The 24,895-nt window shown below is 41.8% G+C and overlaps 1 protein-coding gene and 1 long non-coding RNA gene across 7 annotated transcripts; one reads left to right on the top strand and one right to left on the bottom strand.

Annotated features, from left to right (window-relative positions):
- Positions 1-395: 395 nt before the first annotated feature.
- On the bottom strand, positions 396-12,907 carry LOC127477464 (uncharacterized). Of its 5 annotated transcripts, none has more exons than XR_007906950.1 (6): positions 10,169-10,551; positions 9,592-9,715; positions 7,596-7,747; positions 3,883-4,061; positions 3,025-3,058; positions 396-1,932 (listed from the first exon to the last, which is right to left on the bottom strand). It is a non-coding gene; the product is annotated as an uncharacterized LOC127477464 (long non-coding RNA). The 5 variants fall into 5 exon arrangements; XR_007906951.1 differs by lacking the exons at positions 396-1,932; positions 3,025-3,058 and adding exons at positions 3,102-3,567; positions 11,987-12,907 and having other exon boundaries at positions 3,875-4,061; positions 10,169-10,372; XR_007906949.1 differs by lacking the exons at positions 396-1,932; positions 3,025-3,058 and adding an exon at positions 3,102-3,567.
- MEAK7 (MTOR associated protein, eak-7 homolog) lies at positions 11,761-24,878 on the top strand. Of its 2 annotated transcripts, XM_051801773.1 has the most exons (8): positions 11,761-11,840; positions 13,256-13,432; positions 16,023-16,253; positions 16,746-16,890; positions 17,477-17,917; positions 19,190-19,308; positions 20,491-20,667; positions 21,685-24,877. In XM_051801773.1, exons 2-8 carry the CDS (start codon positions 13,265-13,267, stop codon positions 21,811-21,813), a joined length of 1,410 nt encoding a protein of 469 aa, XP_051657733.1. In that variant the 5' UTR covers positions 11,761-11,840; positions 13,256-13,264; the 3' UTR covers positions 21,814-24,877. The 2 variants fall into 2 exon arrangements, with proteins under 2 accessions (XP_051657733.1, XP_051657734.1); XM_051801774.1 differs by lacking the exons at positions 11,761-11,840; positions 13,256-13,432 and adding an exon at positions 13,703-13,793 and having other exon boundaries at positions 21,685-24,878.
- The last annotated feature ends 17 nt before the right edge of the window (positions 24,879-24,895 follow it).

Consider the following 24,895-nt stretch of genomic DNA (forward strand, 5'->3'; position numbering starts at 1 on the left):
TGTCCCTCAGAGGTCAGATCAATGCCTGGCCAGCAGCAGCTGCAGATGGTCTGACAGCAGAAGCCTGCAAAAACAAAAACTTACAGGGCTAGATCAAGTCTGCTGGTTCTTTGTAACCCCTCTCTTTGCTGTTCCTCTAACATAAGATTTATCTCTAGCACGAAAAAGTACCTAGCACAGGTGTCTTAGCAGAGTTGGTGTCTTATTAATTTTCAACATGTCTCACGTTACGTTAGCCTCGATGTGCATAATCCTAAGACAGTACTATTCAATTTTACAAGAATAATTGATACTTCAGCAAGCAGACAGTAAATTCTCCTGCTGAGAAAAAGCAAATAAACAAATAAATGACAGCTCGTAAATTTATTCGAAGTCATGGGCAAAGCTTTACTGGAGATAGCACTACACAGCTTATTATCAGCCTGCTGTTAATGTAGGGCTCCCTGCTTTGAGATTATTTAAGGATGACTAACTCATGTTACATTTATTTCCTCTAAACTTGCTCTGGGCTACATGAAAAGCAAGAATCAATTAACTATTTGGAGGAACTTTCAGGCAGTACTACAAACAACATTCAGGATTTCAACACAATACTCTTGTATTGTCCTCACATGAAATGAGGACAAACCCAAACAAGTAAAAATTGTATTTTTTCCCCATTGTTCTGGGTTATAAATCCACTGAAGTGTTTTAGGTGTGAGAGCATTTTAGAGAAGGAAACGTTGATGTCTGAGAAGTTAACAGTACACAATGCATAGGTTTCACTGTTTTCAGTCGTGTCTTCCTGCTTCACCACTCTTACAATTAACCTTTACAGAATGCAAGAGCTTTTTTAAGACTCATCCTACTGCCACAGGATCAGTACTTTTTCTAGCAAATGACTCACTTTTTCATCCCCTCCATGCCATGGTAGGACAGAGAAGACAAGGGTGCTCATATTGTCTCTAGTTGGCTGCACAGCTGAAATTGTGCTGCTGTGACTTCATTGTCCCCAAGGGACTGGCTGTTAGGGCAGGATGGTTTAGTCATGACAGAAGGGAAAACCTGTGGTTATTTAAGGCAATCACTGAATCACTTTTGTGTTGTGCCTGTTATTGATTCACTCTGAACTGTGCTTGGCTTTCGGTGATAATCTCCTTCTACCCTGAGATGTGTCAGGGGCTGCACAGGTGGGGACTGTGCTTTGTTTGGGGGTCACAGGCCAGCCTCTAATGTAAATTACTGGCAGGTTACAACAGTGTGGATAAAACATGCCTAAATGAAGTACTCCTGCCCTTCTGTCTTAGTGCAGAATACCTGACCTACACCTGAATCTTCTGCTCCAAAAGATGGGCTGGGAGCTCCAGCATTCGGATTAAACACAGGGAGCAATCCTGTACTAGTTTAAGGAACAGCTTTATCAGGCTGCTCCCAGCTCAAATGCAAATGAGATTATAATGCCATAATGCAATGATACCTTAGACACTGTGGTTCCATAATATCTTTCACTCACAGAAAGTAAGAAAACTCTATGACAAGCCAAAGAGAGACATTTCATCTGCAACCTCAGTGGATGGCACATTTGAAGGTACTTATTACCCAGAAGGATGTAGGTGAGTTGTGTTTCTTCTCTGCAGGAAAAAGGAACAAAGGCCCTCTCCAGGGATTTTCTGAGGAGTTTGCAAAAACCATCTTTTTATCATTTTAGAACAGCAATTGCTAAACCACTTCAGCCATGGAGTACCAGCAGCTCTCTCTTTTCATTTTTCCTGGAAATGTTAAAAGTGAAAAAAACCACTAGAAAGATCCTTGCAAAGCAGTTATGGATTATTTATGGTGCCTTTAGTACCCAGAGTCTCAAATGCACTGTTCCACGTTGAAAGAATATGGTTTAGCTGTGAATGATCTATGAAAGAGACAGTCCTGGCAGTCCAGTGCTGTAGATGGGATGTACTGAGGGAAAAAATAGAGACAGTGAGAGTGTATTTTAAATAATAAAGTGTATTCAGTACTAATTAATCTACAGGGTTACAATATGAACAGACTGGTGAGATCCTCTGATTATTTTGTCATGTGCCAACACAGTGCTATTCAGGGCTACCAGATCAGTTTGTTAAATACCTGACAGGGGGGTACATGACTAAAATTTCCTGAGATTATATGTGCATTTGACTTTCTGTGTACAAAAAATCTGACTCAAGCCTGTGCTAGGTTTGTGGTGCCATTCTTCTCATGCATTTCTCACCTGTGTTTAAAAAAGCTGGCTGAAGTTTCTGGTTTCAGGTCTGCTCATTCTCCTTCAAGGCAATCATTTTGCTTGCCCATTGCACTGCTACTGGAAGGGGACAGAAACTCTTCCCACCCAAGATGAAGTAAGGGGAAGAAATAGCCTCAAAAATCAAGCCTGTTGTCATGGAAACCAGAACCAGGATTTTCGAGGCCAAAATGGATGCATTTATAAATCAGAGATGAGGGAAATCCTACCCGTTTATAAGAATACATTAAATGGAAAATGTCTTTATTATAGGAAGTCAGATATATAGTAGCTCAACAAATGCTGCAGTGTAAAGCAGTATGTGAGTGATTTTTTTTTTCTATAATACAATATGATCTCATCAGAACCAATGGTTGGTGTGTTGGAGAGAAAGGCAGCAGTAGCCATAGAAACAGCCAGCTCTTCCCAAGTGGAATAAGGTATCGTGTAACACCCAGTTTTGGTGGTGGCCTCATGCTCCTGCCAGATTTGTGGCTGCTTTTGAGTGCAAAGTGGTTTTTTGATGCACCTCAAGCCACAGGAATCAGTTTTATTCCGTGTAACTCCTGCTTGGCAGGTACATCAGCTCTGAAAGGAGGTGCCTAAGGCAAGGGGGGGGTCCTTCTGCAGGATGGGAATAAAAAGGTGGTTTCAGGGGAACCTGTAACAACAGTGCTGTTACTTTTCCTCCCTGTGTTGTTAGAAAGCATGTTGCTACAGCAGTTGAGAAAAATCAGGGGCATTACACCCTGCACTCTTGCAGGACTTGTATGGAGAAATGTACAACTAACCTGCCTGAGGCCACAGAGCAAGACAAGAACAGACCTTGGGGAAAAAGAAAAAAAGAGGTTTTTATCATTTTTCACTCCCAACTGATCACACAGAGCGTTTCATCTCTTCACCTTCTTCTCCCCACCACCCTGAATCTCCCCTTCCCCATATCAGCTGCCAGCAGAGCCCAATATAAAGGCAGAGCTTGGTTTGGACTCTGATCTGTCACGTATCTCCTGTTTAGTGTTGAAAATCACTGCTTTAAACTGCAACTTGAGCCTTCTCTGGGGACACACTCTCTGAGTCACCTCCAGCAGCAGATGACTTACAGGCAGCCCTTCAAAGCTGTCACAGCTCTCTGCTATGATCTTGATCTAACCAGTACCTTACTCAGGATAAAAGCATGTTATCCTCTTGCTTGTTTGTAATGCACAATTGGGCCCAAGCTGTAAAGAGCCAGCCTGACCTTTAACAGCTCATTGTGCTGTGGAGAATAGTTGGATTTGCAGTTTAAGACTATTTGTTCTTAATGATGGTTTCACTCTTATGAGATAAAGTACAACCTGAAAACGGAAAATAAAGAGAAAGCTGCTGTGTTTTGTTCTGGAAAGCAGCTGTGGGAGACACATCTGCCACACTTGTTTTGTGAAGGCACTGGACTTATCCCACACATGGGATAAACACTGAGATGGAAGCAATTTACTGCCCTAACTTCCTTCCACAGCTTATGGCTCTAGTAGGCAGCACACCTGGATCACACAGGAAGCTGTTGGATCAAACAGAAAGCTGCTGGATCACACAGGAAGCTGCTGGATCACATAGGAGCATGAGGCAGGAACAGCTTCCTCACACACATATCTGGTGTCTTACCTTCTCACCTTTTCCCAGGTATTTCTGGAGCAGAGATCCCAGCACTGAGCAGGCAGCAACAACTGGATGCTCCTACAATCTGCACTGGTTTGGGAAGTATTGCTCTGGGCAATAACCACCCTGTTGTGGGCACTTGTTTACTCCAGGTAAGCCAAAGACTTTGGACTCTGATAGACACACTCCACACCTGGACAGGAATATGGGGAGCAGTCAAAAAGATGAGCTATGGTGGAAAATAAACTGTACAGCACAAAAAGAGAGTGAATAGATACAACCCAGCCCAGGTGGTAGGAAAAAGACCTGCACATAACAATTAAACCAGTGCAATGTTACTTGCACAAACACCTGAAATTGCAAGAAATTTATTAGTTTATTTAATGGCCCTTAAAATCACGCAGGCCATGATCATGTTTCCATCGCTTATTTTCAAAACCTAAGAGTTTTCCATACACCAGAGGACAAAACACTGGTTTCTTGTTACATGGTGGGTGTAAATATTTTACACTGCCAAGAAACACAGCTGCCCTGCTGAAAAAGTCTTCCTTCACTAGTAACTACAGATCTAAGATGTTCTAAAGAGTTCTCTCCCACTGTTTGGAGGAAGAGAAAGAGTCTACATGAGTTAAAGAGTTGAACAAGGATGAAAATGAGCTCAGGAATGTTACCAAGATTTTCCCATCTCCCACTCAAACCCTGTTTTTGTTTGCCAGACATGGTGCTCTAAAATGCTTTGATTTTTTTCACTCTATTTCCACCCTGTTGTCTTTGCTGGCGTTAACAATTCCAGGGTTTTGGGTTGATAGACCAAGCAGTCTGAGCACAAGGACACAGCTGTGATAGCGCACTGTGAGGTGATCTATGTTCATGTCCAGCTCAAAAAAACTGGGCCACAGTGCTACTGTGTGTAGTGTTGCCCACATTACAATTGAAATAGCTGAAATGCAGGCTGTTCTCTGAGGAAATGAGACCTTCTGTTCCCATCCACAGCAAAAGGATCCTCTGCTTTCCATCCTGCAGTACTATATATAGAAACAGCTCCAGTTATGCATCATCAGACTCTATGGAAAACTTCCTTATTAGAACAAATACACTGAGAAAATTCTAAAATTCCTCCATGGAAAGCAGCCTTTAAAAAAACCCCAAAAACAAAAAAAAACAAAGCCAACAAAAAACTGACCCAACAAAATTAAACTGAACCAGTGAACCAAACAAAAAAAGAAACAAACCCAAGGACTGTTGATGTTCAGTGAGAGACAGAATTCTACCATTTGACTCCTTTATTCAGTTACAGACTTGCTCTACTCCTCTGCAGTTTTCACTAAACACAGATTGCAAGCCTTTACAAACAATACAGAGGGTTAGGTAATGCAGTGAGTAATCTGGTCTGTTTAATTCAAACTAGACCTGGGCTAAGCAGAAAATAAACAGAAGTGGTTGTGTAGAGTTTCTGAGGATCACAGGTTGCATATTTTATGGAGAAGGCTCCCTTGACGAGGATTATTTACCTTGTTAAATTAGTTCTAGTTTATATGAAGATTATAGCAGATAGTTCCTTAAAGTGAAAGATTTCCTAACACCAACCTGGGCCATAGGTCTTGTTATGAAATGATTTATAAGAACTGTATATCAAACTATATCAAAACTGTGTTGAAATGGCCAACATAAACATCCCCAAATGTCACCCAGTTATCATGGGATGCACCAGGAACCTCCACTCTGTTTTGACAGGTACAGAGCAGCACAAACCTGGGGCACATGAAGGACTTATAGCTCCCCCCATACAAGCTGCAGGGGTGAAGAGGACTTCAGCTGTGCAGCCCAGATTCTCTGTGCCAAGTCAATGCCCTTCAGTCAGAAGTAGATGGATATTCTTCCAGTTTGATGCACAACCACATTTCTCAGTGGCATGAACAATGACAATTGTGTGCACAGCAGGAGCAGCAATACAAACAGCTGTACTGCTTGTGCTGTATCTTGTGAACATCTGGCCCAAAGGAGATCCTCTCATATTTCAGATGCCCAGCACTTCCTACATCCAGCAAACTGCAAGACAGCTGACTTGGAAAAGACATTGGAATCAGTTTTTTCTCTACGTAAGAACAAAGTCAGTCCCAGTTCCTCATTTTTGATTGTTAAACTACATATGTACCTAAGCTAGCTGGTAATTTGCAGTGTTTTTTATGAAGGAAATCTGCATAAGAAAAGAATAATGTCTTCCTCCTAATTGTTCCAAAGTGGAAGAAAAAAAAGTATCTCTTCTCCTCACTCCAGGCAGCTTGTTTTTAGCTTCTTGTTTTGTGGAGTCCAGAAGTCAGCATGGTCAACATCTCATGTCTTCATTAATGCTCCAAGCCTAAGCCCTATAATGTTTTTGCACATTAATTATCCTACCTTCTGACTATTTTATCTAGCTGTGTGATAATTCCACCTTGTCTTCCCATGTAACAGCTCTAATCACAGAATCATAGAGGATGGAAAGGATTCCTGGATCCAACCTCCACTCAAAATGCTACAGTATTTCAAGGAAGACAAAGCCAGGGCAGTCTAGGAGAGCTTTGTTTTCATATTCCCCCCTCACTATGGGTCGTGCACTTCTTCCAGTCACCAGGATCTAGTCCACAGCCCAAAGCAATGTTTATCATCTATATGCACACAAGACATGCTACAATTTAGTTTAGTAAAGTCAGACATTGCAGATTTGCTGTAAATGTAGTAGCTGCATCTTGGCAACAACACATTTCCTCTCAGTTAATAGGCTATGACAGGAGGCTTTTATCCAATCTGTAACTACATTTTCTAAGATGCTGCATATTATAATCTCTACCCATAATCAAAGATTCATAGAAAGGTTTGGAGGGGACCATAAAGGTCATTTAATTCCAACCCCCAATAATCAGAGGCATTTCTTCACTGCACTGTTTCTTTCTCCTTTTATAGATGGGAATTGGTTACTAGCAGGCAGAGGGTTTTCTAAAAGGAAGTATAAAGCCTTGCAAAACCCAGAACTTCCTTTGTGACTGCCTAAGAACACAGTTCTATGAGAGTCAGACCATTTCTTTTCCCCAAATATGGCAATCCCACAGAACCCCAAAGGCAAATCAGGTAAGTAGCTGCAAAGGTAGAGCTGTCCCAGCAGCCAATTACAGGCAGAGCTGAACAACATGGATATAAAAGGACATGAGGGGGAAGGTTTGGACTATACCTTTTAAAGTCAAAAGAATTCTATGCTGAGGTCACACTAGAAGATGATCAGTGGGCTGGGCCTGCAACTAGTTTCATCAAATATCAATATTTTTGCAGGATTCCACATACTGTGACTGCAGATGGTTTGTAAAAATACATCATCTACATCAAAACAGGAAACACGGAGCCTAAATGGCCTTAGGAAGAGGTGCAATGACTTTTGTGTTCACTGGACCCTAAAACATGCACAAAGGTCTTTTATAATTTAACTCCCCTGTTTTCAAGAGGTCGTTTGACCTCTTTTGCAAGGGCCAGAATTCTGCAATATAACTGAAATGCTGAGTAATAACTGGGAAGTTAAAAGTATCAAATGTGTTTCCTCCATGTGATTTACACTAGTGCTTATCTAAACTACAGCCTGCAAGAGAGTGTTGAAACCTAATGGCTTATTTAGAAGTATAGTCCCAACCTCCCCTTCCTAAAAGGTGAATATGCTCCCAAAATACCCTGCTGAAAAATGCCACTGATGTGGTCTCACCATTTTTTGGAGTTCTCTGATGTCTGTGGCTGAGAGGACTGGTGTTCTGCTCAATGTATGTGTGAATGTAGCTAATTATAAGCTCTTGGGAACAGAAATCCTCTGTCTCTCTGCACAGTCTTTGGCACAGCAGGGTCCCTTTCTCAGCAGGCCTTCAATAAGAACACAGTGCAAAGGTGAATCAGAATGATTCTCTGCATCACTGACAGAGAGGGTAACAACCTTAACACACATCTGCTAAACTGAGGAGCAGCAAAATTTCTCTCTTTTAACTCAAGGTAGGAGAAAAAAATAATTTTAAAGGGAATAAAAGACAATCTGAATAAAGCAGAAGTGCTTGATATAAAGACACAGCTGCTCAGCTCATAATTTACATTCCATTGTTACCTTGCAATCATTTCCTTTAACTGAAGGAGACTTACTTGAAATGAGAGACTTTACTGATATGAGAATTATTTGGAACTAAGGCCATTTAGATTTTCTGTAGTCTTGGCAAACTAATAAAACCAAACTTCTTCCTTTTATGCAAGTCAAAGATATACAGTCTTTTAAATAAAACAGTTTGGGGTTTTGTGGGTTTGGTTTTTTTCCCTCTGCAAACAAACACAAGTCTATCAGCAATTCACAAAATTAGCCACAATTGCTTTTAGAACCCTCTTGCATTTTCTTCCTCTTTTTTATACACCAGTATATTCCTGAATGTCCTTAAAAGGCATCTTAGTGTATTCTCTCTTTCTTACTGGCAGAAACAAAGCTGGGGACACTTGACTAGCTCTGCTGGGTATCTGAGAATATACATGAGGAAGTGACTACTCATTTCAGGAGTTCTGTGAACTGTTGCCCTTATGCACCAGGTTTTAACTTGACTTTATACACTCTTGGTGCAAAAAGGTGATGAGAGGGTGTCAATTTGTGACCTGGAAATTCCCCCGCAGCAGGAGCATAATCTGGCTGATTTAGTGTGAGTACCTTGTGGCCTTAAGAGTTAGTTAGCCTGCAGTTTACAGCCTACTGTCACAGGCAGTGACAAAACACCATCCAGTAGCAGCAGGAAGCTTGGTTTAGATTGACAGACAAGGCAAATAAACCCACAGTTCACAGGGACTTGAACAAAAGAGGCTAAAGCAGAACCTATCTTTGCAAAACTGGCTGCTTGGAGCTAAGGCAGGCCAGGTACCCTTTGGCTGGTTCTGTGCTCAGTAGTTGGAGAAAAAGGTCATGAAGTCATCATATGTTTGTGAAGGTGATACTGGTCAGTCAGTCTTGGGGCAAGGTAGGTTAGACCAGAATCTCTAATCTTGTATTTCCTGGCTGAAAGAGACCCTCCAGACACAGCTACAATATGAAACACAACCCTTATAAATTAAAAATCATACAATTCTCTGTGAAACACTATGTCCACAGAAATACTATCCTTTAAAAATAAATTAAAGAAAAAAAGAAGTTAACCTGAATGGGAAAACTTTGTTTTTCTTGTAATGTATGTTTCATTTTTTTTTTCTTTGGCATCAAGTGGAAATTCATTAAAACTGATAGAAACCATTCAACAGACTTTTCCCAGGACCTGCTTTTGCAGCCCAGGGAGGGACTTTCACTGAGAACCGAGTTTTGTCCCCATGGTCATGTATTGTGTTTGCAGAGTTAACGGGAAAGGGATGAAACAAATATCTTATTTAAGCTTTTAGTTCTATACGAATGCTGTCTATAAACGTGGGAGTCTAAACACACTTTCAGCAGTGTCGAAGCCCTCAGTGCAGGCTCCACAGAGAACTTTCTAAACATGCGATGCCATCGTGTGGGCAATTAAGCCTCCAGCAGTTTCTAGATGAACTTCGCCGAATTTCATGGAATTCTAGAATGGTTTGGGTAGGAAGGGATCTTAAAAATCATCATTTCGTCCCTGCCATGGGCAGGGACACCTTCCACTAGCCCAGACTGTGCTCACATTACATGAACATCCCATAAATTCCCTCACTTTTACTTGCCATGTCCTCACCCTGCTGATACAAGCCGGGTAACTCCTGTGCCTCTAGTGGTGACTGTAACAAGTCGAAATCTGTTATCCACTCGTTCAAACGTGGTCTCCTTGGAATTCTGGTCAATGCGTTTCTAACTCTCATCTGGCAGCAAGAAAAATATTCTACATGTTTTTATGAAGTTTTGCATCCATGAAGATTAAAAAACAAAACCAAACCCAAATAAAATGGGTATTTTTAGAACTTATCTTTATCAATATTTTTACTCATTCTTGCAAAAGAATAAAACAGGGGGAGCTCTGCCATGGCTAGTACAGATAGAATTACAGAACGGTTTTGGTTGGGAGGGACCTTAAAGCTCATCTTGTTCAAATCCCCTGCCATGGGCAGGGCCATCCTCCACTAGACCAGGTTGCTCCAAGCCCTGTCCAACCTGGCCTTGAAAACTTCCAGGGATGGGGCATTAATAACTTCTATGGACAACACTTTTTTTTTTTTAATTTTCCTTCTTTTGCACATATAAAGGAACATAGAAGATTTCTATTGAAAACACACTGATCAGACTATAATTAAAAGTTAAATTCTAAAGCTGATTACCTGTTCCATTTGGTTACAGGAACTCACACAGCACCAGCTTTGTGGGAATCTGCACATCTTCCCCCTGGCTGGAAGGAGGAGGAGTCTTCACACTGAGCTTGGGCTGCGAGGAAACCAACTGGAGTCAGACAAAGCACAGTTGATTGAGGTGTCACTGCTATGAAGGCAAAGGCCTTGGTATGTTACAGGAGCCAAACCCTGTGGCTGAAAGTACAAGGAGAAGGCTGCTGAGTAATGTAAGTGAGATAGAAAATTGTTAACCTGAAAAAAAAGTAAATTCTGGGACCAGTTTTCGACCACTGAAGTTTTAACTTTTCTCACAGGTCTGACTGAAGTGCAGGGCTGATCTCTAAGCACAATCCCTGTGACCTTGCACTGGTCCCTCAGCCTCAGATCGAGGTGATTTTGCCAGTCAGGAGATAGAAGTTTAACCTATACATTGAGAAATTGTTGTGTTTTCCCTCCGCTCCCCATTGCCGTTGAAATTCACCAGCCCCTGACTGTTTACCCTGAAAATGAAAGTGTGTGTTTGTTTGTGTGTGTGTTTGTTTGTGTGTGTGCTTGTTTGTGTGTGTGTGTTTGTTTGTGTGTGTGTGTGTTTGTTTGTGTGTGTGTGTGTTTGTTTGTGTGTGCATGTGTACATTACACACAGCCTTTTCCTTCCCAAAAGCCAAGACCTTTTTCCAGCACAGATCAGGGCTGGCAGCACCTTCTGCCACAGATCTTCCGGGCATAATTTTTGGGATGGTTTTTAAAATGCCTCAGCACAGGCCATCGCGGCACCTCAGCTCTGAGAGGGGGCTGCTGGGGGTGGTCGCTCTGCCCCGGCTACAGCTCTGAATTTTTACTTTTATTTTTGAAAAACGTTTTAGGGGCAGGGCGGCTCAGGGAGAAGGGTCTCCTCAGGGAAAAGGGTCTCCTAATGGAGAAGAGTTCCCTCAAAAAGGAGGGTCTCTGTAGGGTAAAAGGTCCCCTCAGGGACAAGAGACACCTCAGGGAGGAGGGTCCCCTCAGAGAGAAGGGTCACTTCAAAAAGGAGGTTCCCCTCAGGGCAAAGGGTCCCCTCAGGAGGATGATTCCCTCAGGGAGAAGGGTCTTTCAGGGTGGAGGGTTCCCTCAAAAAGGAGGGTCCTCTCGAGGAGAAGGGTCCTCTCAGCAAAAAGGGTCTCTTTTGGAGAAAGGGTCCCCCCAGGGCCAAGAAGAAACACCTCAGGAAGGAGGGTTCCTTCAGGGAGAAGGGTCTCCTCAGAGAGAAGGGTCTCCCCGGGGAGAAAGGCTGTCTCAGGAAAGATGGTGAGGGAGATTTCCCTCAAAGAAAGGAGTCCCCTCAGGGAGGAGGATGCCCTGAAGGCGAAGGATGTCCTCAGGGAGAAGGGGCCGCCGCGGTCTCGCCGGTCTCCTGAGCTCTCAGGCCGCCTCCTCACCGCCCTGCACAGCGGGCTGCAGCACCGCCCGCCTCTCCCCTGGCGCTCGGGGTGCCGAAATCCCCGCTGTCCCGGTCCCTCGCTTCCCTGCCTTCCTCCATCCTTCCCGTCCGTCCCTCCCTCCCCGCCGCCTGAGGGGCGGCTCCATGGGCCGCGCTCCGCCCCGGCCGGGCGGGCTGAGGCGCCGGATGGCGCCGGGCTCTGTGTGACGGTCCCGGGGGCGGAGAGGGGCCGGGGGAGCCCTGCCGGTAAGCGGGGAGGTCTGTCAGGGTGGGGGTCTCACCTCAGGGCTGCCTTGTCACCGGGAGGGGGTCGGACACACACACACAGACATACAAACATACACACACACAGACACACAGACACACAGACACACAGACACACACACACACACCAGGGCTGCCCCGCCGGGCGGGGAGGGATGGGCTGAGCACAGCGAGAAATGAACCTTTCAAGGACCTTCTTTCTCCAGCGGTTCGCTAATTTAAATTAATCGTGTCGCCACGGTCACGGTGGTTTCCATTCACTCTTCGGGGTTTACCCCACGGTCGAAATTTTCCTCGCAGGCAAACAGGGCTTTAGGCCTGAAGGTGAGGCTGCCCGACCCGGCCTCTTGTGTGCGGTAAACAACGCAGCAGATAGCGATAAAAATACTGCATTAGGCTCAACACTGTGGCCTTCTGGCGAGGCTGAAGGGCTGTGTGATGGCCTTGTCTGCAAAAAGAGATTCCCGTGGAACTGGGAATCACAAACCGAAAAAGAGGTGTCAGGAAGGACATGGAAATTACAGAAAGAAAACTACAAAAGAATGTTTTATTCCACATCTTACCTTCTTTTTAATGTCACCCCAGACATGTGTCTACCCCAGACATGTCTACCCCAGACATGTATCTACCCCAGTGCAGGTGAATCCTGGGACAGTGAGAGAAATCGGAGTTGTACCATGAAATGTGTAAAACAAGCAAACAAGGAAACCCCAAATCAACTCTCCCCCCTGCCTCCCCCAACCTTAATTCTGTGGGTACCAACTCTCAGTGATTTATTGACTTCACATAAACCTGTGTGTTTTTAATGGGTCTTGCGTTGTTCCTAAATGTTTTTGTTACTTTGTTTCAAAATGTTTTTGTATTGTGTCCTTAGAAAAAAAACATTCTCGTCATTTTCAGAGGCTTTTCCCTGACGGTGTTTTAGTGCCACATCATATTGGCAGACATAGCTTCAGTCCATTAATGCATCAGAATGATGTAGCATAATCTGTCATAAGTAATCCATAATCAGGTTTTTTCCTTCATGTTAGGGCTGTATTGCAGCTGTTAGACTCATGGTCACTTTGTATAAGCTAATTTAACCATTAGATCATATTGGTTTTTCCATTTGATAGAGACTTGAATGATGTTTGCATTGGTGGACGGGGGGGTGTTAGCAAAGAGCTGTCAGATTGTCAATTTTTGAAACACAGTTACAGATGTTCTCCAAATTCATTAAGTCTCAGTGAATACAGAGACTAAACACTAGTTTTAATAATTTCCTGGAAGGGTAGTAGTTTGCTTTTCTTGTTAAACTTGCACTGGTATGTTAGTCAGTTTGATATGTCTTCCATGGCCCTTGTGATACCTTTCTGTGTTTAATTTTTTTTTTTTTAATTCTTTTTCCCTTGCTTCAGGTTGAGAAGATGGGAAATGCAGAAAGCAATGCCTATCACAATCACCTTTCCAGATTTCTTCCTGAGGAGCAGACTGACATTGATGGAGTGTTTGATGCCTTATCGGGGTCAAGTGGCTCAGCTGGAGGAAAAAATGCCAAAGCTACAAAGAAAACTATGACTCTGGCAGCACTACAGGCAAGACAATCTATTATTCATTATATAGCTGAGATGTAGTGAATCAATCAGAATTCCAGAAAGAAATTAAAGATGTGGCAGTAGTTACTTTTAAAGGATTGCTCATCTCAGTTGAATACTTAATGTTTTGGGTGGGATGGATTTTGACTTTCTCTTACAGTTAACATGAGTAGTGAATTTCAGGCCTTTATTTATCTCTTAAATTGCACTGTTGAGTCCATTTGCAGCTTTCCTGATTCTGAAGTAAATTGGGATGTATGGAAATGTTTTTACAGCAACCTGAAAAATGGGAAGAATATTTTCCCCCCTGGAATCTATAGTGTGGGATTATTTACAGATTTTCTGGAGAAGCTGTCACAAAGTCAGTTTGTATTTGGTTATATCTGTCTCCCTCAATGCATCACCACCTCTAATCTCTTCACTTGCACTAAAAGGAGAGAATTCAATTTTGCTTGATTAAGCTGTGATTCCCTGTTTTAGCTAATTAACATGCAATATGCTTCTGATTAACTTTGAATTAATTTTCTAATCAAGAAAAGAGAAAAATGATTTGCTGAAATGGTTGATAACTTCAGTTAGGCAGGAGCTAAGTGGCCAAATGAATGTAGTGGTAAAGTGCATTTTTATATATGTTACACAGCTAATGGGATCAAATTAAAACTCATTGGAAGCAGCAGGTTATTTTAAGGTATTTAGCAGTTCCTCTGCATACAGACCAGCTTTAGCCTTCTGCAGCCTGGCTGTTCAGGAGCTGCCACTAGTCTGGAAACAGTGTTGCTACTGCCTGGCTTTTCAGCACTGCTTTATCCAAGAACCTGTCATTGGTGTCTCTTACCAGTCTGGGACCTGGAAGAAGTTGTTTCTGGCTTTACCTCTAGATCAGTGTGATGGTTGATGAACATTTGTCTTTTCCCTTCCTGCCTTTTTGTTAGCCAACTTACATTCAAATCTTGGAAGGCTGCCTGTAGGTGCCCAGTTCCTTGGTGCAGGGACAATTCCTGTGGCATTCCTGCCTCATAGGTGACTCTGCTCATGTCTGGGCTAGACTGAGATGTGGTAGGTTTGTTCTAACAACAGTCTGGTGACACTGATGAGTCCCCAGGCATTACCTCATGGACTCTGCTTAGGCTCATGCTTTGCTAGAAGGAAACTACATGGCTTCTGGGCCAGAGCAGGCTGCACTGCACAGCTTGGAAAGCAGGCAGAGCAGGAATCTCTAGATCCTTTCTTGAAGCCATTTAAGACAAGGATTCTAAACTGTCAGAAGTGTGAGTCAGTTAGATGTTTATTAAAGGTTCCTTTTTTACACATCTCCTTTCTTTACACCCCAGGTCTACTCTTTGGAAGAGCTAAAAGCAAAATGAGTGGTGGGCAGGATAAGGCAGGGAGTAGGTAGGTGATTCAACAGTGTGAAGTAAAAAGCCCTTGAGTATAAGGTTTTAGTTGTGTTCCCTGCTGCTTCTCCCACTTCAGGCTCATGTAGCATTTTCAGAAAGCCTCTCAAAGACAGCTGTACCCCCTGTGACCATCCCTCCCTCAGTATGGAGCACTCTGATGTGAAGGACTGTGGCTGCTATTTCTGCTCCTGCTGGAATCAATGGGAATTCTACCACTGACGTCAATGAAAGTAGGGTAGAGCTCGGGATATTGGATCTCTATATGCCCAGCAACAGCCATTAGCATCAAATAGGAACAGCCCAGGTGGCTTCCAGAGGAGTGGTATTGAGCCAGCAAATCAGTAAATGGAGCTGGAATAGTGTTTTTGGCAGGTGCAGCTCCATTGATTTCAGCATAGTCCCCACTGGGCTACACCCCTGTACAGAACAGTCAAGGCAGGTCCTCAACATGCTGTGCACAGTGAGGATGCTCTGTAATCATGTCCTAGTGTGTGCATGTATTTGAGATGATTTATTTTTAAACCATGTAATTATCTTGAACACTGTGAAAGTTGAATTCAGAGTCAGATCTTCCCCACAGAGCTGTGATGTGTGACGATGTGTATCAGTTAGATTTCAGTTCAAAGGGCCAGGCATGCCATTCAGATGAATAACTCCTGATCTCACCTGTCTTAACATCAGGGTTGCCTTACAAAAATCAAGGGATCCCAACTTTGTTCCATGTTTCAATTAGTTGATATGCAGAGGGAAGTTCCTCAGGATTGTTTCTGCACATGCACATAGAGTTAAACACATTGTCTTGTGGCCAAAACTGAGATATGGCAAACACTTTACCTTCTCTTTGGTTTTAAATATCTATGAGCTCCACTGTCAAAAACAGACATGAAACATGATTTTGAATATTTGACTGGCAAAATTGTAGACCTTTGCAACAGAGTTATCATGTAGAAACACTTTGCTAATATTCTGTTAAGACTTTACAGTGTGGTTTTTCTGAAGTGCAGTATCAGTATCAACCTGAAATCAGTAAATAATCACTATAAAAATATAGATTTTTTATTTTTTTCTCTCGGAAAACCAGTCCTTTGATGGAAGTTTGTTGCTCGTAGTAGATACTACATCTCAGCACAGATTACCTGGAATACATTAGTTATTCTTCACTTATAAAATGTGCTCTTTGCTGTTTCTCCCAGGCACATACTCGGGAGGCACTGCCAGAGCAAATGACTGTTCGGTTGTACAATGGGATGAAAAGCATTGACCTGCCTGGGAAATCATCTGGGCTGAGTGAACAGATTGCTAAGGAGCAGTTTGTAATTTTTATGTCAGACCTCTTAAAAGGGAATGCAGATGAGAAGATTGCCATAATAATGAGAATGATCTCCAAGACAGAAGGGCCCGTGAAGGGCAAACAAATCCTAGAGGTAAACGGGGCAGTTAAAATGTGTGTGTGTGTGGGGACAGTAAGAGAGCAGGGCTGTATTTAAGAGCCAGCAAGGGTTGTGGTGTGACTGATGCTTCTGGAAATTGAGCAAAATACTTGTTAGAGCTTTAGTTGCAGGAGAGTTGTGGGAATCAAATATAGCTTGCAAGGTGAAAGAGTGGGATGTCACAGAACAGTAATTCACCAGCAGCTCCTACCACTGCAAAACTTGGTCCTCCACTTCTTCTTTCATGCCATATTTTATGGAGTTGCTTTATGGAGTAACATGTACAAAATATCGAAAAAGGCTTCTTTTCAAGACCTATGACACTGAAATAGCATTTCTGTAGTTCCTGACTTGTCATGGCAAGAGAAGTTTCTGCCTTGGGATTACAGCATCAATACTGCTTGACTTTATTTTCAGACAGTCCGTTGAAGCTCTTGGCAATTTCCTCTAAGAAATACCAAAATGGTGATGTTTTAATCTTTTCAGTTCACAGAGGATCTGATCATGTCTCTAGTCCATGTACTGAGCTACAGGAAGGAACTGAAAGGTTGGACTTTGGAGAATACTCGGGATTCTGCCAGTGGAGTAAAGGCTTTGGCTTCTCAGCTGCTCTCAGAGTTGAAGCTTGCAGGTAAGCACCCTTGGTGTAGCAGATCTTAGAGCTCCTGTAATCACTGATCTCCTGGCATGGGAATTTTATTTATTTTACCTTACCAACTTTCTCCTCTAAATTCAGGACAGCTTTGGGTTGACGTCCCAAATTAGGTGGACATGCAAAACTATTTGTCGTGGAACATGTCTGTTTTACAAAGACCTGGCTTGCAGATGATGGGCATTTAGATGCATGGGCATCTAAGTATTACTTATTTGAATATATTTATCATGTACTTATGACCACATGTCCTTTTACAAAGCATAGGTCTGTCTTTGCACTGTTGTAATAACAGATTTTGCTGTCTTGCAAAGAACATCCCCTAAGTTGTAGCCAGGAGCCCATGTTTATAAATTACAACAGCCCAGCCAATGAATGTCACAAGTAGATCTTAATTCTGTGGTTGCATTTGCTTAATGTAGTTGACACTTTATTGTCATGGCTCCTTTCACATGTGGTTTGCTGTCCATCAAAATAATGAAATATTGTGTTTACACTTAAAAATCAGCTGATTATTTTCCGGACTGGGAAACTTACTCCTGTTTCTATATGTCTTATTATTTAGATGGGACAAAACCTGTGGGTCCTCAGCTGCTGGAGACAAGTTTTGATCCGAGTGTCGTCGAGGACTGGGTGTACAGAGTTCCTCAGGTCTCAGTTTTCCTCAGTGTCGTGATCAGGCAGGGCCTCCACGTTCTCCATTCTCTCCCAGACCAAACCAACGACATCCTCAACCTGGTTCCCCGCTGCAAAGGCATGAAAGGAAGAGGACTTGTCAGCCTCTTTGACATCCCATCCATCATATACATCAACTCCCACCTGCCTGCAGAGCTGCAGCACAAGTGGCGGCTTTTATTTTCTTCCAGGCTCCACGGGGAAAGCTTTTCACAGTTGTGTGGGCACATAGTGAACAAAGGGCCTTGCATAGTGATCCTGAAGGACTTGGATGGGTTTCTCTTTGGTGGGTTTGCATCTCACTCCTGGGAGGTGAAGCCACAGTTTCAAGGTAAAACTCACTTTTTTTTGGTATCCCATGGCTCTGGTAAACATTCCCTGTTCTGTGCAGGTACAAGATGGATACTTAATATCCACTTCATGGGTACTGTCACTTTACTTTCACGACATACAGTGTTTCTTACACTTCCCAAGTGTATTTTTCTGTGGCAAAAATAACATTAATTTTCAAAAAAAGCACAACGCATGCGGAGTTATTCTTAGCATGGCACTCAAACATGTTACAGATTAATATTTATAATTTTCTGTTTGATAAGACCTTTAAAATTGCAGGACTTACTGATCTTGGAGCAAGTTTTCAGGGAAATTTATCAAGCCCTGTAGCTGCATAGGTTGAAAAGTAAATGAAAATTAAGGAAGTAAGCACAGATGATTAGAGATTAAATGATTTGTCCACAGGATGGCAGTGTTCCATCAGGAACACCTGAGCCAAACGCCAGGTTGAGCCTCCTGTTGTCGGTTGTGCACTGTCTGTCTCTGTTTTCCTTCTAAAATCCAGCAGCCAAAGGGTTCTTTGGACAAGCTAAACTTTTTGTTCCCTCGAAACCTCAGTAGAGAAGAGAAGGTTTTTTTCATAACTCTTTGGAAAGAACTTTTGTGATGGATTTTTGAAAAAACAATTATGGGCTCTGGATAATCCGTCCTGTTGGGAATTCTCACTTTGGCTACATCAGAAACTCACTTCCTATACTTAATTAGTATTTGATAATTACCACTTGAGTCAGTTAATATAGCGTTATGTTATGTTGATTACACAATTTCCTTGTGTTTTTTTCCTGATAGAGTAGCACGTACAGTGTATTAGTCAAGCACAGCACAGGTCCCTCTGAGTACCAAACTGGACATAATGAAAGTTGTGCTCTAAATCATTGACTCTGAACTGATCTATGTTTCAATGTAGTCAGAACCAAGGGTGTCTGCACTCACATCAGTTTGTGCAGATCTGGCAGCTGGCCAGTTTTAGATGACAGAAGGCAGCCTGTGGTAGGTGTGCCCTCATACAGTGACATAATGTCCTAGTCATGCCTCTGATTGCCCTTGATCACAGCTTATAATTGCATCAATGTCTGTGACTCTGCACAGAATTACCTGAGAGTAAACAACAGGTCTAGATCTTGCTGAGAGATAGCTACTGGCTTTCTGAGGTGGCAGCTGCTGTCTTTGAGCTATTCAGCTTCACTTCTTCCATTAATTTTTCTATCCTATTTGTAGACAAGTTATTGTGTGACCAGTTGTCTGACTTCAGGTGCTTTTCCGTTTACAGGTGACAACAGATGCTTTCTGTTTTCTGTTTTCCCCTCTCTTGCTGTGTACACATACACAGGGTACAATGACCACTTCATGTATTTGAACAATGGCCAACAGACTATGCCAAATGGACTTGTAAGTATTCAGAAATGACAGTCTGGAAATTGGATTTGTAGCTTGTGTTTGGAAGAGGTTTTTTTTTTTGGTTTGTTGTTTGTTTTGTTTTGTTTTGTTTTTGGTTTTTTTTTTTCTGTTTCTGAGAGCAGATTTATTTCACCTTTTATTCTCTGAGGATGTTTGCATCCCTTGTGCCCCACTTTTAGTAGGAGGATTTTTTCTTTTTTTGTGTTAAAGCATCAGTGTAAAGTGTGAGCTATGAATGATGATGGAGAGCTGCTTACAGCACTGATAGAACCCATACTTTTCTTTACAGTTAATATGTATATTGAAGTACTGAACCAACTAAGATGGAATTTATTTGTGTGTGACCCAAGCAGGTGTGCTTTATATAGGTTAAATTTCTGGAGGTTCTGGGAAGAAACCTTTTTGCCAAGTTTGGTTATCACAGAAGTCCTTCTAGGTGTCCTCCCTGGACGAATTGACTGCACATATCCACACCACTGGAGCAGCACAAAATAGCTGATCTGTGTAACTGAGGATCCTTCCCCTGGCTGCTCTCACTGCCACACTAACTGCTTTTTAAATGATGGAAGAGAGAGCCCAACAGAATTAGAGTGCAAACACTGCAAGTAGCTGCTGCTGCTGCTGTGTCATTACAGTGGCAGAAGCTTCTCTTACTCAAATTCACAAATGAGCTCTCCAGCTGCAGAGGAGTTTCCACAGAGCTACCACACACTACCTGTTTTGAAACTGCTTTGCAGTTTTGCAGCATTACGTGCCCATAACTTTGGGAATTGCAGCAGGGTGGAATAAATTTGCTCCAAAGAAAGTGAACAACATCAAGTTACGTTATTTGTTTCTGTAGATGCTTTTCTAAATGGAAAAGAGGCAGCAAACCAGGGCACTGTCACTCCTGTTTGAAAACCAGGAGCTAAATTTCTGGTACAACTCACAGATACTGGTATTCTTTGAAGTGTAGAGGGAGGGCAGTATCACTCAAGTAAATTCTTGTCTGTCTTCAGGAATGCAAGATGTGGGTACAGAAGCCCAGGTTCACTCAGTATCCCCCTTTTTTTAACCTCTCCATAGAAGTGTGGCACAGACACTGAGCACAGCAATTTATTCTCTAGGCTTCATGACTTTCCCAGTCCGTTCTGCCTGTGCAACCAGTGTTTAATGTGCTGCTTTGGTTGACAGGGTATGGGTGGACAACATGGATACTTCGGGCTCTGGATAGACAGTGACTATGGGAAGGGACACAGCAAAGCCAAACCTCGATGTACCACCTACAACAGCCCCCAGCTGTCAGCCAAAGAGGATTTCACACTGGATGCCATGGAAGTCTGGGCAGTGGGAGATGTCCCTGAAAGCGTGGTAGGTGAACCTGTGAAATGGTGTCCTGGTTGGAACAGAACATGCAAAACCCACAGTTGCAGTTTTCTCATTAAACTCTTTCTCTCTCTGTTGTAATTAATAATATTTTCTATAACTGGCCCTGTGGTGCCATGTATTTTGTAGCAGGCAAATAGCAAAATAGTAGTGGAATTATGGAGGTTGCCAACAAGAAAGACCTTCAGGAGCCAAGAGGTGATAGAGTCAGAAGAGCAGTACTTTATTCTGAATTTCCAAAGGCGTTTCCAATATTGATGAATGGTCTCGAGGAGGAACCTCCTTGGAGAGGGGTTCAGTAAAACCCAGTGTTTATAAAACAGAAAACAAGCACTGGAAACTCTCAAGTAAAGCCCAGTCTGTAGTTCAGGAACAGACCCAAAAGATTTCTTTATCAGTAGCTTTAAATTTACTCTTGTTTTACAATAATTTTATGTGATTCAATTGATGCCAGTCTTTCTGCACTTGGTTTATTTCTGGGAATGAGCAGGAACCCTCTTTCCACTCTCCTCTGTCCCCGTAATTTATTCTTATATTAAACTATCTGGTCTGTACAGCTTGGTGTTGTTTTTTTTTTTTTTTTCAAATTTTTACTTCTTTTCATACTAAATTTGTGTGCCTTGACTTCACTGGACACAGAGCTCTAAATAGAAACAGAACAAACTGTTTACAGAAAATGTCAAATTGTAATTGAATCTCTTCTTTAAAAAAACCCTTACTTCTGCACTTCAGTCTGAGGTGAGGTTAACCAGGATGTTCTGGTTGGCTTGTAACCTGAATAAACTTGAAATAGTTCACTGTCATCTTAGGAGAAGTTTATGGCAGCTATAAAAATAATTTGCTGTATCCCAGTGAATCTTAAATGCCTTACTTGGAAAGTGTGTCTGCTCCATTGTGCCAAACCTGCAAACCAGATCACTTATGGACTTCTCTTGAGTGTGTCTCTTTCCCTTAGACTGATATTGACATTTTAAATTGAGTCTGTTTTATTTTCTTTTGCAGACAAAAGGTAAGAAGAGTATCCTGGATGTGGATCCTGAGGCTCAGGCCCTGTTGGAAATGGCTGGAAAAAGTCGTCACAGCGAAGGTCTCCGGGAACCCATTGAAGAGGACGAGGATGATGAGAACTAAAGGAATCACAGTAAAATGAAAATCCCTTTATTTTTATTTGCTTCCAAGTGTTAATGTTCCTTGGAGAGCGTATTTTTTCCTCTTTTCTTTTTTTTCCCCTTAAATTTACCTAATTATCTGGGACAAAGCTTAAGCCTCGTACTTATGTAATATTTAGGTCTAATACAATATTCTGCCTGAAGGGTTTTGTTTGGGGAGGACGGAAAAAATAACTGGGGACACAATCATTAGACATGTCTGAGTCCTAGCTGAATATGAATTTGCTTGCATTCCCCATAGATCATGTCTGAAAACTAAATTGAAAGCAGCAGAAGATATTGACAGTATGGTGTACTGACTTGGAGAATTGATATTTTTGTATATATATATATATATACAAAAAATGTATATATATATATATATAGACTGTCCAAGACACTGATTAAGGCTTTTATACCTCAACTGCAGATTTATTTGCATGTAATGAAATTAGTCAGTGAATTTGCAAATTGTAATGATGTCTTACATTGGTAAACAGAGAATAGTCCACGATTCCATATGAAGGGTGCTATTAATTTGCATTGCTTTGGTTAAAGCATTAAATTTGACATTTTCTAAGTTGGTTTTTTAGCAAGTGACTCCATATGGGCTGTAAGATGTCCAGAATATTCATATACAGCAACAAGGTTTATAATACTACACTATAGTTCAGTGCATCTCACTTCAGCTGTTTCTGCAGAAATTTGTCTGTTGTTTTTTAAACTTAGTAAAACAGAATCACTGGAATCATTCAGCCATATTTTTCCTAAAAATGGGCCATACTTTCAGCAGAAATTCTCCAGGGAAGGTAACTTCTTTAGTAGCCTCACTCGAGACTGGACTAAAAAGGAAGCCAGTTAACTGGGAATAGGATCTGCAGATACCTTGTAAAAGAAATAAAAATCAGGGTTATGTAAAATGTTTAAAGAAGATTGCTGTACACTTTATTTCCACATAATTAATCATTACTGCATTATAGAAAAAAATGCCTGCAGTTATTTGGGGGTTTTTGCTCTGTTTTGTGACTGTTCACCAGTCAGCACCAGTTTTGTCAGGTCTCTTGTACTCAGGGCTTTTTCTACTTGAATTTGTTCCCATCTATCAGTAATTAGTTTGACCTCACTAATTCTATGTGTAATTAACTTGTCAAAAATAACCCTAATTTTTACCAGGGAGTGTAATTTCTAACTCAACAAATAGTGAGTTATTTGGTTATTGGTGTCTGTGATTGTCAATCTTTCTCTTCCTGAGGAAAAGGACTGTACCCAATCCTCTTTGTCCTGGCATGACTTTGTCTTCTGTGCAACTTAGAGCAAAAAATGTACCAGAATTCTGCAATTCCTGATCACGTGACCTTCCTTCAAATTCTTTCCCTTAGTGTTTTCTTGTGTGTGGTCTTTTTTTTCCCCACCTGTTGTTTTTCACAGGGAGCCAGATTTGAATATTCTGAATAATCTGCACTTGTGCCTTAATGTAGGTCCCATTCTTTTAGATTTTGTTAAACAAAGTGAACTTAGGCTTGAAAGGAGAACATGAAGAAATCACTCCAGCCAGACATCCTAGAACTCAACTGTGCATTTTGTACACTACCTGAACTAATGACTGGGGCATATATGCTGTTTGTTCCAGTACAGAGTGTGCTGGGGAAGGCCTGAACTAATGTCCTTTTTGCTTAAATAAAAACCTGAAAGTCTCCCAAGTTTGTAACATGTAGAAAAAAAATGTAAGAAGCGAAACAATTGCACTGATACTTTTGTATAATTTTCTCCTCTGTATATTAATAAGAATGTTAAATAGTACAATGTAGGGAGTGCTGTATAGACAGCAAGTCAGTACATGAAGCTCTGTGTGGGTGTGGTGATACCAGCTTTTGTTTGAACATTCTCAAACTCCCCCCATAAGTCTCAGAGGTCTTTTCCACTTAGGCACTGGGTACTCCAAGTGGATGGCATACAGGAATGAGGCAGCTGAATTTCTGCAGTTACACATAAAATAAACAGCTGGACTTTATTTTCCTTCCATTAGAAGGCGGAGACTTGTCTTTGAGAACTGAAACTGTTTGCAAGGGTTTTTAGAAAAATGGTGAGGAGGCTGTGTCTGGGGAGGGTGAGTTTCACAAAGCTACTCTTCTTCATAAGTATTTCAGTGGCCAAGTTGTCTTTGATTTATGATAAGTATCAGGATAGCTGTTTCTTTTCAGACTATGAATCCAAAATGTAATCCTGTTTAAACATCATGTTGTGACAATCAGCATAGCATTGTGACCTCTGAAAGTGTAGTTTTTTGACAAGTTTGTGTCTGAGACTCTTCATCTTCACTTTGAAGTGATGGTGTTAAGCTGGAGCAAGAGGAAAACTGACACTATGGCACTTCAGCAAATGTCTCAGTGAAGCATTATTTACTAGGACACTACTGATCCAATCAGCAGGTGGGATTGTTCAAAATTGTTCTTTAAATGTAAAAAATGGGCTTGGGAGAGACTCAACTTTTTTTTTCCCCCTGAACCTAATGATTAAGCACTCTGGGCTTTCTGCTCATGCACCTAAAACATCCAGAAAGCATTTATCAGCAGTGGGCTTAGCTGTGATCTAAACATCTCAGTCCCTTTTGTGCAGCTCTTGATCCAACTGCAAAGCTCAACATCCCTGCTCTGTATGACTCATTTTTATTCTCAGATGCTTGTGAAAACAATTCCCTTCCCCATTAAATCCACGCACTGCTGTGCTTTGGATCACATCACCTTCCAGTTTGCTCCTCTGTCACACAGGTACCAAAAAAGACAGCTGAGGGTTGGCACTTCAGCTCTCTATCATCTCCCCACAGTTTCCTTGAAAGGCTTGCTGAATCAAGGCTGGCTATCTGGAAATCTAGAAACACTACAGATTGACTACAGGAAAAGAAGTGCTAATGAAGGCAGGTCTTTTCCAGTCTTCTAATTTAATGTAAAAGGACAGGTCTAAATCAAGTCTCACACAGATACTTGTCAATAACATTTAAAAATGTAGATTTTATTAATAAAAATGACTTTGATTTAAATAAATAAAATTTCAGTTTATGCACAATA

Source organism: Manacus candei, unplaced genomic scaffold (assembly GCF_025592945.1).
Source record: "Manacus candei isolate 608988 ecotype Guabito, Panama unplaced genomic scaffold, ASM2559294v1 h1tg000053l, whole genome shotgun sequence".
Lineage (NCBI taxonomy): Eukaryota > Metazoa > Chordata > Aves > Passeriformes > Pipridae > Manacus > Manacus candei.

Bases quoted from the DNA above. Each gene is read 5' to 3' on its own strand.
- MEAK7 (XM_051801773.1), top strand. From the start codon at position 13,265: ATGGGAAATGCAGAAAGCAATGCCTATCACAATCACCTTTCCAGATTT. The intron at 17,918-19,189 runs GTAAAACTCACT...TTCCGTTTACAG, and splicing joins GGTGAAGCCACAGTTTCAAG to GTGACAACAGATGCTTTCTG. The intron at 20,668-21,684 runs GTAGGTGAACCT...TTTCTTTTGCAG, and splicing joins GAGATGTCCCTGAAAGCGTG to ACAAAAGGTAAGAAGAGTAT.